This window comes from Rhinatrema bivittatum, chromosome 3, assembly GCF_901001135.1.
Source record: "Rhinatrema bivittatum chromosome 3, aRhiBiv1.1, whole genome shotgun sequence".
In the NCBI taxonomy this organism is placed as follows: Eukaryota; Metazoa; Chordata; class Amphibia; order Gymnophiona; family Rhinatrematidae; genus Rhinatrema; species Rhinatrema bivittatum.
Genome location: NC_042617.1, coordinates 249950569 through 249970158, shown reverse-complemented (window position 1 = coordinate 249970158; position 19590 = coordinate 249950569). Strand labels below are relative to the sequence as shown.

General features: G+C 43.5%; 1 protein-coding gene across 3 annotated transcripts in view; it reads left to right on the top strand.

The window, feature by feature from the left end:
- The window catches only part of LOC115087340 (zinc finger protein 10-like), a 49467-nt gene that overhangs the window by 9228 nt on the left and 20649 nt on the right, over nucleotides 1–19590 (top strand). For all 3 annotated transcript variants that reach the window (XM_029594437.1, XM_029594436.1, XM_029594435.1), the window contains exons 2-3: nucleotides 13835–13961; nucleotides 16527–16640. In XM_029594437.1, coding sequence (XP_029450297.1) covers nucleotides 13835–13961; nucleotides 16527–16640 — 241 coding nt within the window. The remainder of the gene's footprint in view (nucleotides 1–13834; nucleotides 13962–16526; nucleotides 16641–19590) is intronic.

The window sequence follows — 19590 nt, the reverse complement described above, 5'->3', positions numbered from 1 at the left end:
TCTCACCCCTCCCCTCACTCACCCTCCCTCCCCCTCTCACCCCTCCCTCCCCCTCCCCCTCCCTCCCCTCCCTCCCCCTCTCACCTCACTCTCCCTCCCTCACCCTCTCACCCCTCCCCTTACTCTCACTCTCCGCTCCCCCTCACTCTCTTCTCCCTCACCACCGGGTTCGCTGCTTCTCGCCGCTGCTGCTACTGCTCGCCGCCACTTCTTACTGCCCCTTGCCGATGCTGCCTCCTCTACTGCCCCTCGCCGATGTCGCCGCCGCTGCCCCTCGCCGATGCCGCCGCCGCTACAGCTCCTCGCCGCCGCCACTGCACCTTGCCGATGCCGCCGCTTCTCGTTGATGCCGCCGCCGCCGCCACTGCCCCTCGCTGATGCCGCCGCCGCCGCCGCCACTGCCCCTCGCCGATGCCGCCGCCGCCACTGCACCTTGTCGATGCCGCCGCCGCTGCAGCCGCCATGTTTTCAAGCAGCTGACGCTCTGCTGTGACCGACGTGCTCGCCCACACATGCGCAGTAGAGTTGCTCTCTACTGCGCATTTGCGGCACGTCGGTCAACCTTCATTTATTAGGTTGATCTAGTGGTGAGCTGATATCACTGACAGAGACCATATATTAAAGTTTATTGCACACACATACTGAATCTGGAGAGAGAAGAGCTGAGCTTGTCCTATTTTTCTTTTCTTTTTTATTGTATATGTGTATTTAGCTCATGTCTTTTCATTGATAGCTCAAGGTGAATTACATTCAGGCACAGTAAGAATTTATTTGCACCCAGTTGATACCTTAGAACAGCTCGAAAAGAGTGTCTTAGCGTTCAAGCAGTGCTATAACATGGTTATCAGGTACAAGGTGCTTGCTTGGTCTTTAGGATTTTTGGGCCTACCATCTGGACTTCTTGCCCGAGTGAGCTGTGTGATGAATTAAATTAAATTCACTTCCAAAAAAGGCAACAGCATGGCTCTTTGGGAATATTTGGGGAGTACCTTGAGGGTTGCTTGTTGGAGCTGATTGTTCTGGTTCTAGTTTAAGGTTTATTATCATTTATATACCGTTGTCTCAGCGTAGCCTTCACAGCGGTTAACATTTCAATAAATATAAAGTAAGGAAATTACAATCAATTATAAAAAGAATAAAACAGCTAAAAATTAAAAGAGGGAAATTACAAAAAACATGTTAGCTGTTAAAAGATATAAAATATAAAACCATAAGTATTAAATCAATAAAATACTAAAAGCATAAATATACACTTCCAGCATTATTTAAAGGTTAAAATAAAACCAACTGTAAGTATTAAACTTAAATGCATGTCTATTTCTCGTTTTCGGTATAAGCCGCATTAAACAGCCATGTTTTAAGTTTTGCTTTAAATTTATTTTTTTCCTGCTACATCCTTAATTGAATTGGAAGTGTGTTCCATAGTTTTGATCTTGCAATTGACAGAGCCCTCTCTCTGACTTGACTGAGATGTGCTGATTTGATTGTGGGGATTGATAAGAGTCCTTTATTGGCTGATCTCAAGCTTCTTTGTGGAGCGTGCAGTTGCAGCGCAGTGTTCAGCCATTCTGTCCTTTCTCCATAGATTATATTGTGTATTATGCATGCAGCTTTGTAAAGTATTCTGGAATTTATTGGTAGCCAATGTAATGCTATCAATGTTGGAGTAATGTGATCAAACTTCTTTTTTCCTGTCAGGATTCGAGCTGCAGTATTCTGAAATACCTGTAAAGGTCTAATAGTGGACTGAGGTAGACCAAGTAGCAAAGCGTTACAATAATCTAAATTGGCAAATAGTAAGGCCTGAAGGACAGATCTAAAATCAGGAGGTTCCAATAATGGTTTCAGTCTTCTTAAGGTTAATAATTTAAAGTATCCATCTCTTAACTTGGTCGCAATATGTTTTTTCATATTCAGTTCAGAGTCGACTATCACTCCAAGATCTCTGGCGAATGGTGAAGGCACCAAATTTGTGTTCTCAAATTTAAATGCTGGAATATTCGATTGTGAATATTTTCTTTCTAATAATATTATTTCAGTTTTCTCTGTATTCAGGATTAGTTTCATTTGTAATAACTATTTATCTGGATGCTATAAAAAAAATTATTATTAGTTTATAAGTGAAATCAAAATCATTTTCTATAGGGACTAAAAACTGAATATCATCTGCATAAACATAAAATTTCAGACCTAATCCCGTGAGAAGATGACAGATCGGTAACAAATAAATATTAAAAAGGGTTGCTTGTAGGAGTTGGTTATATTTTTTTAAATCTTGTTTGCATGTGGAGCTTACCTGTAAGCTGTTGAAAGTAAATTCAGGTTGCTTGCGGGGACTGAGGTTTGAAGTCTAAAAACTATTTTTACGTGTTTCGGGCAACTTCCTGGGGGCTTAGCCAATGTCTCTTTGATCAGAAGGGCATTTTCTGCAAGTACTCTGATAGTGAGAAAGTGTGACAGAAACTTAGCATAGCTGAAAAAGGCTAATTAAAGAGGGCATTTGCTATTGTCTTCAGAACATTTACAGTTGGAGCTCTTGCTCTGGGTTAAATTGGAAGGCAAGGGGTCCAGGGAACTCTTTTCTAGAGGGAGCTAAATTGGTGAGTACAAGCGTTACACTGTGAAGCGTTTGGGAGTTTTGCCTGTACTAGAGGCAGGGCCGGTGCAAGGATATTAGGCACCCTAGGCAAACCTTCTGCCTTGTGCCCGCCCCCCCCCCCTCCACCACTTCCGGCCCCGACATCATTCACTCAGACACACACACTTAGGTTCCTTGTCTCATTCATACACTCACTCTTACACAGGCTCCCTCCCTCTCTCTCTCACTAACACCATTGCTCTCTCATACACACACACACACACATAATCCCTCTCACTCACACACACACACACACACACACAGAGGCAGACACTGCTCGCAGCCTGCCGAGTCTCTGCTTCTCTCAGCATGAGCGGGATGGCCCCACATGGCTGCTCTTTGCCGCCCACTAATGGCTGGCGCCCTAAGCGATCGTCTAGTTTGCCTATTGGGATGTGCCAGCCCTGACTAGAGGGCTTCTTTTTGAGAGGTGTCCAGTTAGACTTTAGGGTAAATTGTTTGCTTGGTGGCTGCTGTTTGAAATTATTTCTTTTTGCATTTGGGTTTTATTTGTAAGTTTTGAAAGTAGATTCTGGTTGCTTGTAGGAGCTGATTTATTTATTTATTTATTTATTTATTTATTTATTATTTTTGTTATACCGAGTTTCATGACAGATATCACATCAACCCGGTTTACAATTAACAATGTGTGTAAAGCATAGCGTAACGTATATTCCCAATAAACTGTGAAAACTTTAAATACAGTGTATCAATACCGTGTGTGAGAAAGTTACCGTGTGTGAGAAAGTTACCGTGTGTGAGAAAGATTGTTTAAAAGCTTTCCTTTCCTCCCTCCCTCCCTCCCACCCAGCTCTGGCGAAAATCTTAATATATAGACTGTTGCATACTTAGGGGACTGGGAAAAGTTTCAGATTGGCAGTCAATTAGTGGCCTCACACAAAAGTGCCTAATTGATTGACACTGACCAATTTTTCAAAGATGGTAATACAAAAATGGGCCAAGAAGAGAAATAAAGTTGAGGGTGTTTATAAGCTACACAAGCAGTAAATATAGTGAACACTACCCTCTAAATTCAAACATAATTTCATAATTTTAAAGTAAATCCTCAATCATAGAAACCTCTTTTTATTATATAATAGTAGTATAATGGGTACACGATCAATCAAACTGATTGACAGGTGAGATAAGGATGACAGCAGCCAATCAGCGTTCACTTCCGGTCTAAGCCCCGCCCACGCCCCACCCACTCCCTATAGAATTGAATGGGGGCATAGCCACGCCCCCTCCCACCTCATCCCGCCCACGACCATGCCCCCAGGCCACACCCCTTCCGCCCAAGGCCCCACCCCTGGCCCCGCCCCAGACCCCATCGATATTCCTCCCCCCAATGGAAGTGAATGGGGAGCCCCTCTCACACCCCAGCCCCAAGCCACACACCCCCTGTGACGTCGCGGGTATGACATCACCAGAAGTCCACCCCTCACCACCCCCCAAAAACACACCCCCTAAAACGTCATCAGAAAAGGTCCTGTCGCTTTTTTAATGATGCCAGAATTAATGGACTCTGGCTGTTTTTGATGATTTCACTGGAAGTACAATACAAAAGCCCCAAAATATGCGCTCCTAGAACATCCTGATGCCTTTTTTTTTTTTAAATTTTTTATTTATGCCATTATTTATAATACAACACAAAGAAAACATTGGTTTCATATTGAAAAGAAAGTTACACACAGGAAAAATATTACACCTAAAATATGAATAGGTAATAAGACTTTCATTCTTTTCCTAAAGAAACATGGGGGGAGGGAGATATTAAGGCAACAGAGGAAAATTTCAGTAGAAACTATTATCTTTTACATGCTCTCTGAGTAAACCATATCCTACATTTACATAGGCGAGCTTTGACTTGTTGGGACAACAATTCTGGCATTTAAGAACTCCCTCAATTGTTCTGGATTATAGAAAACAAAAGTATGCCCAGAGTACTTTATTACACACCTCGCTGGATATCTCAATATGAAATTTGCGCCCAGTGTCTGGGCCTCTGCTCGCATTGTTAGGAAATTTTTTCGTCGTAATTGAGTAACTCTAGAGAGGTCAGGGAAAATACGAATTAACCCACCCAAATAAGGAACATTCATAGCTTTAAAATAATATCTCATTATTATTGCTCTATCATTTTCAGAAAAAAAAGAGACAAACAATACCGGTCTTTCCACTATTTCAAACCCAGAATTCTCTAAATAATCTGTTAAGTTCTCAAATCCTCCAATTTCCCCCGATGGGGATATCTGTATCTGGCTTTGTCTTTGTCTCAAGAATAATATCTTTTTTTAAGGCTGGTATTTGATCCTCTGGGATTTTCAGGACCTCTCTCAGGTACCTTTTAAAAGTTAGTATTGGAATCTCGCCAGCCACTTTGGGAAAATTCATAACTCTGATGTTTAACTGTCTCAAAAAATTTTCCACTGACTCCATTCTCCGCTGAAAGATAGCTTGATTTTTCATACATTCTACATTCACTCCAGACAATTGTTTTAGGTCATTCCCAACCTGGGTTATGGCATTAGTTTGCTCTTCTACTTTCGATTTGATATTATTCTCTAATACAAGAAATTTCTGTGTGTTTTCTTCTGTTTCTTGAGTGAGTTCGTTAAATACCTTTGTCATCCTCACAATCATGTCCCAGATCACTGCCGGTTTGACTATCTCCAGGGGGGGGCCGCGAAGATCTTACTTCCTCCGTCTTTCCGGTTCCTGATGTACCTCTATACGGTTGGCCTTGGGAACTCTCCCCATTCCACACCAATCTTTCCAGGGTACTAGAGGAGATCGAGGCTCTCTACCGGTCCAATGCAATGGCGTTCTGGCCACCTGACAGAGGCGTCTGCAAGGGATCTCTCCCCGACGATTCTGCCATCCCGGCGCTGCTTGGAGGAGGTGCGTTCGGCTGTTTTCGCGGCTCTGGCGGGGTCAACGATATCTCCCCAGGCGAAGCCGTGCCTCCTCCTGCCGACTCGCCAACGGGGCTCGGTACCCCAATATTTGATATTGGTGTCGCATACTGTGATATAATCCAATGTCCTAAGGGAAGTGGGTTCAGGTGGGTATACCCTTACTTTCCCTTTTCTCTTATGTGGCATAGTAATTCAAGGTAATTTTTCAGAAGAAATTCAGAGAAATCTCGGAGGCATCCTCGTATGCGACCGTTCAGGGAGCCATCCTGATGCCTTTTAATGATGTCGGAGCCGGAAGTATGCTTTTAAAATGCGCCCCTAGAACATCCTTACATCTTTTAATGATGACAGAGCAGGAAATATGCTTTTTTTCTAGCCCCTCTGTTTTTAAAAAAAAAATACAAGCTTTAGGTGGCAGGAAAACTGTGGCTCATTCTGTTGACAAGGATTTGGTTTTTAAAACAAATGATTGCTTGGAGCTACATGTGGTGAACTGCATGAACTGCAGACAATGTATTTTTTCACACAGGCACGATCAAACTTTGCAAAGACAGGCTTTTTTTGCAAAGACCGGGGACCGGAGTAGTCTATGGGTATGCTGTCACTCAAACCCCCAAGCCAAACCCCCAGTGATGTCACCAGAAGTCCACCCCTCCCCTCCAAGCCCTCGCTGTAGATAGGCATGCCCCAATAAAAGTTACCACTCATCTGGCAGGAAGCTGTGACTCATTCTGTACACAGAGACAGGGAGAATCTTCCCCACACCCCTTCCCTCCTCCCCTCTCTGTAGATAAGCATGCCTCAACCCTCCCTGCCCAGACCTAAACCTGAGCAGAGGATAATTGAAAGCAGTGGGGGGGGGGGGGGGTGTAGGTTTGCAATGGTGAAACACAAGGCTTTAGTTTTGTTTTAAAAAAAAAAACAGACCTCTGTATTTACAGCCATATAAAAAACAAGAATGCACCAGCGGATCTTGAAGAAAATTTATCATGACCCAGGCTCTATAGATAGCTTTGGCGGTATAACACCTCTTTTGCAGGCAGCTAAAACATGTATGCCGTCTGTGACCAAGAAACAGGTGATTGATTGGCTTACAGAGTAAGATGCTTATTCTTTACACAAGCCTGCTAGGGTACGATTATAAAGAAATAAAACCATAGTGTCTGATGTGGATGCGCAATGGCAAGCAGATCTGGTTGACATGACTGCCTTGTCTGGTTATAATAGAGGCTACAAATACATTTTGACGGTGATAGATGTTTTGTCAAAATACGCATGGGCTGTGACCCTAAAAACAAAAACAGGTCGTGAAGTGGCCGAGGCCTTTGAAAATATATTTAAAGGTGGTCGTGTTCCCAACAAAATACAAACAGACAGAGGTAAAGAGTTTTTAAACAGCTCTGTGAAGAGTTTGTTAAAATACAGAGGCATTCATCATTTTGTGACCAACAACGATGTTAAGGCAGCGGTTGTGGAGAGATTTAACAGGACTTTACAATCCAAAATGTGGCGATACTTTACAGCGCGCAACACTTTTCGATATGAAGATGTGCTTCCGGCTTTTATGAACAGTTACAATCACAGTTTTCACAGAACAATACAGGCCCGCCCCATCGATATAACAACCTCAAACTCTCTGCGGTTCTGGAAAGTAATCTACGGCAATAACAACAAACATGAAACTGCTAAGCCTTTTTTTAAAAAGTGGGATCATGTTAGACTGTCAAAAACTAAAGGGAAATTTGAAAAAGGTTATGAACAAACATGGACAGATGAGATATTTATAATAACTGACGTCTTAAACAGGGGGCAGAAAACAGTGTACAAGATACAAGATTATGGTGAGGAAAACCATTCAAGGTTCTTTTTATCCTGAAGAATTACAGAAAGTCATCCCTCAACAGGACAGAATATACCGCGTTGATAAGGTTCTAAAGGTAAAAGGGAGAGGTAAGAACAAGCAGTGCTTTGTGAAATGGCGAGGATGGCCCGAAAAATTTAACAGCTGGATAAAAGCATCAGAGATTCAAGGCCTTGTATCATAAAAAGAAAAAAATGAATGAAGGAGGATTTTACAAAACGCTGCCTAATAAAGCCTCTATGAGAATATTTCCACAAAACAACAGCTCTAATTTCACCACACAATTAGCTAGACCTTTGGACCTACAGGGCCCATGGGAAGTGGGTCTGATGGAAATACAGTACCCGAACACATGGGATAATATTAAAGAAGACCATAAATATGTTGTCACCACGGTTGAAGGAAGCACGGAGCATCACTTTGTTGTACGAAGAGGGTATTATGCAACCGTTCAAAACCTGACAGATCAAATGAACCACGACATGAGCAGTCTCCTCAAACCCATGGCACCACGAATCATCTATGACCCCAATATCCGAAGAATTAAATTAAAATCAGAGGACAATGCCGTAATTTCCGCAGGGGGTGACTTAGCGACCATTTGGGGCTAGAAGCTAAAACGAATACGAAGCGCTCGCTATTTCCAACGGATATCACAGGGGGGGGTTAATACCCTATACCTGTATATGGATATCGTAGAGCACCAGCTGGTGGGAGACCATTTTGTGCAGCTACTTTGCTGTGTTCCCGCTAAAGCGGGTAAGGACGAGTTTATCACCTTCACGTATGATAAACTGCATTATGTTCCTGTGAACAAGCAGCACATAGACACCATAACATTTGAAATAAAGACGGACCAGAACCAACACGACTCATTTCGCTATGGGAAAGTGATCCTTAAGCTACACCTGCGACCCCGGAAAACTGTTTTTTAAAATGGTTGTGGTTAAAGACTATGGGGACCCTGGCGCATACAGAAATTACTATGCAGCACAGGCCGGTGAAGGCCTTTCGGGGTATTACGGTGCTCCGGTCATGTACGGGGCTGGGATAGGCGGTATTTTTCATAGTCTCTTTAGAAAAGCAATACCTCTTTTGAGAAGGGGTTTTGAGATTGTTAAACCTCATGTGAAAAGTGCAGCAAAAAACATCGCCAAAGATGTTATGGGCCGTGTCACAACGGCGGTTCTGCATAAAATGAACAATAACACGGAGCAGGAGGGGTCAGGATTAGTGGTTATTAGAAGAGCTGTTAAAAGAAAGAGAACCAATCAACAGGGGCCTCCTGAACCTTTTAAAACAAAGAAGACCAAACGTGTCAAGTCTCAAAAGACTAACCGCAAGGCTAAGAAGAGAAATCTCTCTGCCAAGAAGCAAGATATATTCTAAAAAAACTATGGCTTTTGTACATCAGGGGTCTGAAGAATGCTTGAAATCAGAACTGGATCTGTTTCAACTGGCCCCCACACAAACCAGCATAGAAAAAAGTGTTTATGTGGAGATTCCGCCATTATCTGCCTTGTCAGAAACAGCAGCAATATTTGTCTGCTTCTAATAGGGCTTTAACTTCAGTGTAATTATGATATCACACAATCAGTTTCACAAGTTTCTTTCATTCAGCTAACTATGGGCCTCATTTTCCAAGTGGCTTGCACGCGATAAGGGACGTTTCGCAAGTGAAAAGTCCCTTATCGCGTGCGATACCAAAATGGAGGCGGAATCGGCCCCGGAAGAGGAGGAGTCGGGGCATCACCGGGGCCGACTCCACGAAGACGCCGCAGACGATGAAAAGGTAAGGCTAAGGCCCTTTTCGCGCCCAATAGCTCCACCTTCTATGGTGGTGCTATTGGGTGCGAAACAGGCAGCGATCGCACCACGACAGTGCGATCGCTGCCAGCTAGCGCAGGCCCGCCCCCCGTTTCGGCCCCCCGCCCCTCATTCCCTAAAGTATAGCAGGCCTGCGATACTTTAGAAAATGAGGCCCTATGAAAGCTGAGAAAATATCCACGTTTCAGCTGTGTTATTTTTAATCTCACTAAAGTAATTTCCTTACCTTTGGCAGGCAATTAAACAACAATAATCACTCTCATTCTTTCGCATTCACTCTTAGTTAGTGTTTCTTAAATGTTTTTTAGGTGTTTTACACAGTATAAAGACCTGAATAACAGAGCTCAGCAGCGCACGCTCTCTCTCTGTCACCTTTCCCAGCTCAACCCCCTCACTGACCAGCTGTCATGCAGAGAAAAAAATAAGAATATTGCTGATGTCATAAAAAGAAAAGGGTTTACTTGGGATAGATTAGTAATTAACAGAAATCTTTAAAAAAAACCCAAACAAAAAACAAACCCTTGGTTCAAGAGACTAGAAAAAAGGAAACTTATTAACTAATTTAAATGTATTCCCAATTATACCAATTTTCCAAACAAAATAGCAACTTGGCTGTAATTTGTACCATTATTTTAAACTTTGTTACAGTGAGCAGATGACCAGTGCTCTGTTGTTAAAGTAATAGCTTCCCTGGATACCCGTTGCTATGGTTCCCAAGCACTTTACTCAATGCAGGCATCACTGGCACTTATACAGCCCCTTCAAATTAATTATTTTATTTTTAATTCTCTTCACCACATTTACACTAGTGTCTTCCTTCCAGCATGGCTCGTCTTTTGCTGGTGTTTTTTTATTCCCAGTTTTGTGAAAGCCTCTACTACGAGCACTGGGCCCCGAACATTATCTGTGGATGTTTTGGCCTCTACTGTAGTCTCCTCTGATTCTGATAGCAGCTCCTTTTGGAGCCTCTGGGTCACTGCCCACGGGTCTTTTTGAATATATCAGACTGTCTCATCGAAACTAACTATGGCAGGGAGAACTACCGAATCCAACCTATCCAATCAGGAGATCAAAGGGGCCACTATCTTCCCTGTTTTTCAAATACAAGTCTCTCGAATTTGTACCATTAATTCGGTCTTCTTGAGGCAATCTCTTTGCCTAGCCTGTGACACCTAGGAATGTACTGCACCTGCAATCTGTTCCACACTATCTCTGACCCCACTGTTTGGAGGATGTAAGTGTTCCTTTAAGTCCCCAGTTGCTCGGGGACTCTCTCGGTAGGGATAGTGAGCCATAAAGTATCTCACATCTCCACACAGCAGGCAGTGGGATTGGGTCATGGTAGTGGCCATCTATTATCGCTCCCCAAGACTGGGTTCCAAGAGGGGGCAGTGCAAACCTGCATCAGTTCTGGGGCATCATGTTCTTTGATTACTGCAGAGGGATTCCTTGGTGGAAGGTGTGATTAACCCAGGATTCCTTGTTTTTATCCTTGCTGCTCCCCTAGCCAGGTGTCAATTAGAATACATATGTTGATTAACTCTTCTAGGGAAGAGGGATGTTTGATCCACGCCAACTCATCTTTAATCTCTTCTTTTAACCCTCGATGAAACTGGTGCCACAATGATTCTTCACTCCAACCCACATCTGCTTGTAGCTGGCAGAAGCAAGTGACATACAATAGGACTGAGCCTGTTCCTTGATGTAATCGTATTAAGCCCCCCTCAGCCGTATGCTTTTGGTGGAGGGTCAGAGAACAGTTTCTTAAACCTTTGGAGAAACGTGTCCCATGAGGTTCTCGGTTTGTCGTCTATAAAAGTGATGGCCCATTTCAGAGCATCTCCCTTAAGTAGTGTAACTACCCAATACAGTTTCTTTACATCATAGGAATAGGACGTTGGGTGAAGTTGAAAATCCACAACCACCAAATTCACAAACTCCCATCTCCCAACGACTCTGCTGCCAGTACCTTCGCCAGACAGCTTCCTGTACGAAACCTAGGTGTGCCAATTGATCCACACCTAAACCTAAAAAAACACATCAACTCCGTACTAAAAGAAGGCTTCTATAAGCTCAACGTCTTAAAAAAGCTCAATCCCCTACTCCATACTCACGACCTCAAAACAGTCATCCAAGCCACCCTAGTTTTCAAACTGGACTACTGCAACTCACTGTACCTAGGCCTCCCCTACTCCTCTAACAAACCCCTTCAAATGTTACAGAACGCCACCACCAGAATAATCATGAACGCACGCAAATCAGACCACATAACCCCCCTCCTAAAAGACCTCCACTGGCTCCCTATCCCATCACGCATCCTATTCAAGACCCTCACCATCATACACAAATCCATCCACAAAAGCAGCAACTCCTGGCTCAGCGAACCCTTCAGATTCACACACTCTCGCCCAACCAGAACAAACCGTAAAGGTACACTACACATCCCACCCCTCAAAAAAGCTCACCTCACATCAACAAGGGACCGTGCCCTATCAATAGCAGGCCCCACTCACTGGAATGCTCTACAGACAAACCTCCGCCTCGAGCCCTGCCCATACAAATTCAGGAAAATGCTGAAAACTTGGCTTTTCCACCAGGCATATCCTGACTAGTTCCCTTTACCACTGCCACCTTCACCTCCTCACCTTGCAATTAACCCTCGCCGCCCTTAGCACTATGTTAATATGTAAATATCTTTAACCCTTTAGTTTCAACTTTTCAGGCTCACATATAGAGCCTCCTTCTAGCTGCAGCACCTTTGTTGCAAATTGTTACTCTTGTTGCTCCCCTTTCCCCCCTCCCTGTTTTTTGTATTTTCCACCTTTTGTTCAGATGTAAAACGATATGATGTGCCCTCTAATGTCGGTATAAAAAAGCTGTTAAATAAATAAAATAAATAAATAAATATAAGTTGGGTTGGTGCAGCAACCCTTGGTAGTGCCCCCTATACCCCTCAAATCGCTTTGGGGCTAACAAGTTAGGAATTGGGCCACTTCTATGTATCTCAGTCTCTCAGTGTTGACATTTTTGGTTACACAATGCATGCGCTGTTTCGAATTGCTGATTCTTCTGCTGCAATTCTTCTACTGGTATTGCATTTGAAAAGTCTGACAGTTTTGGTCGCACAGCTTGTCAAAGCAACTAGCACAGTGGGGTTCAAAAGAGGGCTGGACAGGTACAGTAATGGATTTAGGACTTTTCCACCCCTAAGCACTGATGGTGCTGTTGCTCCCCATCTTCCAATAGGGTCAGACAACGGAGTATGTCGAAGGCACAGCCCCAGAGTTTGCTGCTGCAGTTGAGGACTAGATTCCATGACAAAAGTGTGAAAATTCTGAAGTATTTTGACAAATATTTCCATCTTTTTCTATTACATTATAAACCTTGCATGTATCTGTACAATTTTTTTTTTTTTTAATTGGGTGAGGAAAAGGGATCTCAAGCATCAGTGCAGAGAGGAGATCTCAGGGATGGAGCGAGAAGGAGGATGAGGAATGGGAAGAGGAGAAGAGAGGACCGGATATAGGGAAAATGAGGGGAGGGAGAATCAGAAACCTGTGATGGGAGAGGGAAGAAAGTTTTGGGATTGAAGAAGGAGAGCAGGGAGTGGGAAGTGTTGAAGGGTAAGTTCCAGTACCTAGGGAGACGGGGCAGGTAGGAAGGATGAGCGCTTCCTGAATCTGGGAGATAGAATCCAAGATTAAAAGAGAGGGGGTTTGAACCATGATGAGGAGGGAAGGGCAGTGGAGGGAGTGATGAGAAGGCAGGTGTCATTACTGTGCTGTGGTCCTGCTCTCTCTCTCTAACATCTCACCCAATCTGGAACAGACACACACACCCACCCAACACCAATCCTGTCTCTCTCACACTCAAAATCACTGCCTCCTCCCCCCATTCCCCTCGCTTTCTCTCACACAGACGTACACCTTCCAGCTGATCCCTTTTCATCGCCCAATGATCCCCACTCAGTCCCTCCTAAGCTCTTCAAAATGAGGGACTTTCCTTTGCTTTGTCTGCTGTAGGCTCACTCCCTCCTCTGCTGTTCCCTGGGAGGGGCTGATCAGGAAGTGGAGAGTTGTTCGCTGCTGAGTGAGATTCAGCACAGGTGTAAGGCAGCAAATCTTCAGCCAGCCTACTGCCCCCCCCCCCCCCCCCCCCCCCCGATTTTCACCGCCCTAGGCACAGGCCTAGGGTGCCGATTGACAAATCCAAGCCTAGCCAGGTGGACTTGGGAAAGCTAGCTCTTATCCCTGGGAGTGAAATAGATCAGCTGTTGGGGGATCTGCCAGGTACTTGTAACCCGACTGGCCGCTGTCAGAAGACAGGATACTGGGCTTGATGGAACTTGCTCTGACCCAGCTTGGCACTTCTTATGCTCTTAAGGCCTATGAATTTCATTTACTTTTTAATGGCAAGGCTATTTGTTGGCTATGCTTTCCTGTGTTTTATATTTCACTTTGTGATTTTATATGTATTTGTAGAGATCTCAATATTTATTCTACTGTTGATTTTAGTGTAACATCTAATTTTTAGTGTAACTCATATAATTAAATGTGAAGAAATGAGATTAAATAAAACTTGTTGTTCCAGGTATCGGTCACATTCAGCGATGTCGCTGCTTATTTCTTGGAAAAGGAGTGGGACATTCTGGGAGAACGGCAGAAGGAGCTGTACAAGAAGGTCATCAAGGAGATTCATGGCACCCTCATGTCTCGAGGTAGATATACCTTTTCTGTGTTCTTTCACCCAGAGTTAGGTCCATTACAGGGTGCAAGTTAGCATTTTATCAGTGATGGAAAATCCCAGTCAGGTCCTGTGGGTATCTAAAATTGGGTCCTGGAGCCATTCTGAGCACAACGAGATCTTCTGAAGTTGTCCAGGGCACGGGCTCAGTGAAAGCCACCACGGGTGCTAGCAGGGGGTCAGGAAAAGGTGCTGCTAGAGAGAGGGAGGGGATGGGAATGGGGAGAGAGACTGGAGGGAAGACATGCAAAAAATGAAAAAAGCAATTCCAATAAGGAGATTACAATATTTATTATTTTATTTTGCTTATTTGATTTACATTCCACATTTCACACATTTCAATACGGCATCTGAGGGATGGGTTACCACCTTAATGCTCCATACCGTAGAAGTTTCTTGTTATCTGTTACTCTGTGTCAATGGGGAAGAGAAGGAAGTGACAAGTGCAGGTGTTCCCTACCAATTCTATCTTTTCCACACTGCAATATTTCTGACAGTTTGTGTTCTCAAGCTTGGATTTGGGGATAATGCCTCTTGTTGCGGATTGCATGGAAGGAGCGTCGTGTCAGCCCGAGGCTGAGGTACTGCTCAGACCCAATGGCTGTAAAGACTCCTCCAATATTAGGAAGGAGTGGCATGGAAATTGGGGAAGTGACATCGCGGGGAAAAGCCATTCTCGGTGCAGTTTCCTCACAGGCAGCCTCTGCCCTGGTGGCCGCGGAGCTATCAGTTGATGTCTGCTCGGTGAGTAATGTCAACCATAGAGAGGCTGGAAGGCTGGAGAGAGGAGTCACCATTGGAAGGAACTGCGTGCGGAGTTCAGGCAGAGGGTGATTTGGGACTGAGCAACTTGCTCAAGCACCTCCCGAGCCTGGAGGCCGGAGTCAGCAGAGTGGGGAGACCTGAAGCCTTAACGCTTGAATTAATTTGGTAGGCCATTACTACCCTCACACTGTCTATGAGTGAAAGGCTAGAGGACATGGAATGCTCCCTCTAGGAGTGTACAGAGCGTGTTACTAGACCAGACAACACTGCAGTCTCGCATAGTGGTAAACTGGAGTTTTTGGAGGAGCAATTAACAGCGGTACAGAATGGGAATGTTAGCCTCCTCTAAGACAATATGGGAGTTCAACGCATGTTGGATTTGGTGGAAAATAGAATGTGAGGGCTGGATCTTTGCATTCTTAATTTTCCACAAGTTACAATGACTAGTCCTATGGAGCTTTTTAAGAGACACATGCAGGAGAATTTAAAGATTCCTAGGGATTCCCTACTTCCTTTGAATTGGGTATTTTATCTCCCATCTGAAAGGCATACTGCAGGCTTTTCAGCTCCAGAAGTGTGTGATCAAGATCAAATAACTTTAGATATTAGGAACTGACGGCACTTCTTGAAAATTCTCAAGAAGGGGGAGTTACATGTGCATTCTATTAGTGTTCTTTGTTTTTGAATCAGACAAGAATTCCATAATGAGATTTTTCTTTAGTCTAGGAATACTATGTTTGCGTCAGAAGGTTTGGATTTTTTCAGATCTTTGTAGGTCAACGCAGAATAGGCAGAAAGGGTTCCTGCAAATGCGTCAGAAAGTGTTAACCTTGGGTGGTGAATTTTTCCTGTGGTATCATTGCAGATGTATGTTAATGTTAGATAATATGTTCATTTTGACCCTAAGCAGCTTAGGAGTTTTGTAGATGCCAAGATTTCTGTACAAAGTCGGTGATTGTTGGTGATGATTTAAAGTTGTTCTACTCGTGATGTTTTTGCACAACATGTATTTGGTATCCTTTCTTTCAGGTTTTTTATATTGGAATATATGATTGTTATTAATTTTATTTTCTCCTTATTTTTTTGGGATCCCTTTCCATACTGAGGGCGTTAAAGAAGGTTGGCTTATACAACCGTTGGTTTTCCTTTTAGCTATGTTAAGGTGTTTTTGTAATTATTTTGTTTTGTGTTCATAACGTATTTGTTTAATTTAAATAAATAAATATTTTAAAAGAAAGAAAAACCCTCCAAAATTTACAAAAATAGAAAAGAACAAAATCAAATAAAACAAAAAAAAAAGTAATAGTAAAAAAGTAGTCATTTGAGACAAAATGTTGCTCCTGGCTCCTAAAACAATTTGACTTGGCACACAAGATTTCAGATAATTTTTTCACTCTTGTATTTCGTATTCAGTTAAAGCTAAGCTTAATAAAAGACTTCGTATTATAAGAATAGGCTGATCCAGTGCTGATTTACCCTGTTGTCTGCATGAACATCTAATTCAGATTCTCTCATCCATTTCTTCTCACCAAGCTTTGTCAGGCAAATATACAACTCAAAGATAAAGATATATATATATATATATATATGTGTGTGTGTATGTGTATATATATGTGTGTGTGTGTGTGTATATATATATATACACACACACACACACACACACACATCCGTACATACACACACACTGCTCCATCAGAACAAAACACAGATGAAACCCCCTGAGGCTATATTGGTACAAATTTGAAATATAAATTTGCTGTTTTTTTATTGACAGGTTATTCAATTATTAATCCTGATGTAATATTCAAGATTAAAAAAGAAGATGAGAAATATTTCACTCAAAACTGTGAGATGGAGGGAAAAGAAAACATGAATGACCCCACCATTCGTAAGTAAATGTTTTGGATTTAAAGGGCTTTGCGTTTTCAGATGAGAGGAGATGAGTCATAATCATCAAACATTTGGAGTTTTAAAGTCAATACAGAGCACAATTTTGAAAAGCCATTTCCGCATGTAGATGGCTCTTTACCAAGGTAAATTACATGCTGTTTTTACACGTTGTGGTAGCTTGATAACAGCCAGAGGAAGCAGGAAGCAGGCTATGGCTGTTCCTTAAGGGGCGGATTTTAAAAGGCGCGCGAAAGGCCTACTTTTGTTTGCGCTCCAGGCGCAAACAAAAGTACGCTGGATTTTAGTAGATACGCACGGAGCCGCGCGTATCTGCTAAAAACCTGGATTGGCGCGCGCAAGGCTATCGATTTTGTATAGCCGGCGCGCACCGAGCCGCGCAGCCTACCCCCGTTCCCTCCAAGGCCGCTCCGAAATCGGAGCGGCCTTGGAGGGAATCCTCTAACGCCCTCCCCTCACCTTCCCCTCCCTTCCTCTACCTAACCCACCCCCCCCCGGCCCTGTCTACACCCCCCCCTTACCTTTCTCCGGGGATTTACGCCTCCCGGAGGGAGAAGTAAATCCCCGCGCGCGAGCGGGCCTCCTGCGCGCCGGGCCGCGACCTGGGGGCGGGTACGGAGGGCGTGGCCACGCCCCCGGACCGCCCCGGGCCGTAGCCACGCCCCTCGTACCCACCCCCAAAACGCTGCCGACACGCCCCCGAAACGCCGCGACGACCGGGCCCGCCCCCCGACACGCCCCCCTCGGAGAACCCCGGGACTTACGCGAGTCCCGGGGCTCTGCGCGCGCCGGGAGGCCTATGTAAAATAGGCTTCCCGGCGCGCAGGGCCCTGCTCGCGTAAATCCGCCCGGTTTTGGGCGGATTTACGCGAGCAGGGCTCTGAAAATCCGCCCCTAAGTGCACTTTATTTACAGCGAAACAAACTCAGAACTAATATGGTAGCACATCTTCACTTCAGGAGTCAGAATAAACGACACAGCTCACCTTACTTCAGGTATTGCACAGTCCTTTAAACACAGGAGGTCCTTTCATGCAGTAGCTCTCTCTCTCTCTGCTTCCCAGGCCCCACTAGCCCCTCTCGGCCCTGCCAACTTAACCCAGGCTAGAAGGAACACCCCTGGCCAGAGTCCTTTGCATTGTTGGTCCTTAAGGAGGACCGGGCCAGATACCTGTGGCCAGTCCTTTAAAGTGGTTTGAGGAAGTTTCTTATAGACACTTTCACACGTGTAAATGCATTTTACCTGTATAAGTGGACATAAAAAAATTGCTATAGCATATGCCATTGAATTGGCAATAGGTTTTACCCATGTTAAGTGCACTTAACGCAGGTATATGGCTTTTGAAAATTGCTACAATAGTATGTTATATTTACATGCATAACTCCTTTGAAAATTCACCTGTTAGTTTTGTATTTTCACAACTTTGCTTTACTTTTTGGGCTAGGAAACATTTTTACAGAAAAAAACAGGTGCAGATATCTGGGACTACCTTCTCCTTGGGCATTTTTCAAAGATAAAGTATTTATTTATTTATTTATTTATTTATTTATTTAGGTTTTTTATATACCGATCTTCTTGCATTGGATGCAAATCAAACCGGTTTACAGTAAAACAATTCAACTTGCCAAGTAGCATTACATGGAACAAAGAACATGGAACAATATAATAGTGCTTACGAGCATTACATTCAGCTTGCCAAGTAGCATTATATGGAACAAAGAACATGGAACAATATAATAGTGCTTACGAGCATTACATAGAATACTAGTAACAAATTAAACATTTGAACCTTTAGAGATCATTAGTGACAATTCTTATAGCGAATTTGATTAAATGTGCCTTAAATGATAAAAACGAAAAACAAGGGGAAAAGATTGATTGGGATTTACACGAAAAAGGGGATAGGGAGGAGGGGCAAAAGAAAGAAGATGTAAAATAGGGACGGATAAATGGTGAATTTATAACAAATAGAATCAATTAAAAAAATGTCTTGGATAGTATATATTGGGTCTTCAAGGAAATGCCTGACTAAATAGCCATGTTTTCAGTTTTTTCTTGAACGAGATCTGGCAGGAGTCTAGTCTGAGTTCTGGTGGGAGGGTGTTCCAGAGGGTAGGACCTGCGGTGGATAGTGCCCTGTTACTTCGCGAGGATTTGACTTGAGGGACGAATAGGGTGCCTTGGTAAGCTTTCCTGATCGGTCTCTTGGATTTGTGGGTGCGTAGCTGAAATGTGATATCCATTGGGGCTGAGTTGTGTAAAGATTTATGCATGATGGTTAGAATTTTGTATAGAATTCTATGTTTGATCGGTAGCCAATGGAGGATGTATAGGATAGGTGTGATGTGGTCTCTTTTTTTAGAGTTGGTCAAGATCCTGGCTGCAGAGTTCTGTAGCATCTGTAGAGGCTTAATGGTGGTAGCTGGAAGACCAATTAGTAGAGAGTTACAGTAATCAATTTTTGTAAGGATGATTGCTTGTAGAACGAGGCGGAAATCTTGAAAATGCAGTAGTGGTTTTAGCTTTTTCAGAACTTGTAGTTTGAAGTAGCATTCTTTTGTCGTGTTGTTTATAAATTTTTTCATGTTGATCTGATTGTCAATGAGCACTCCTAGGTCTCTTACGAAGGTTGAGTTTTTGAGGTTGTTCGATAAAGTTGATGTGGGGTTGGGGGGAGAGTTGAGGACTATTTGTTGTTGACCATTTACGGGTGAGGCTGTATCTCTAGATATAAGGTTATCTTCCTGAGAGATGATGAGGTATTCTGTCTTGTCTTTGTTGATTACTAGATTGAGTTTGGTGAGGAGGGCGCTGATTTAAAGAAAGCAATTCTCCCAGAAGATTCATGAATTTTGTAGGGATCTCTTAATAGGAATGAGAATTTGGACGTCGTCCGCGTAAATAAAGTGTTTGATTTTCAGCTTAGAAAG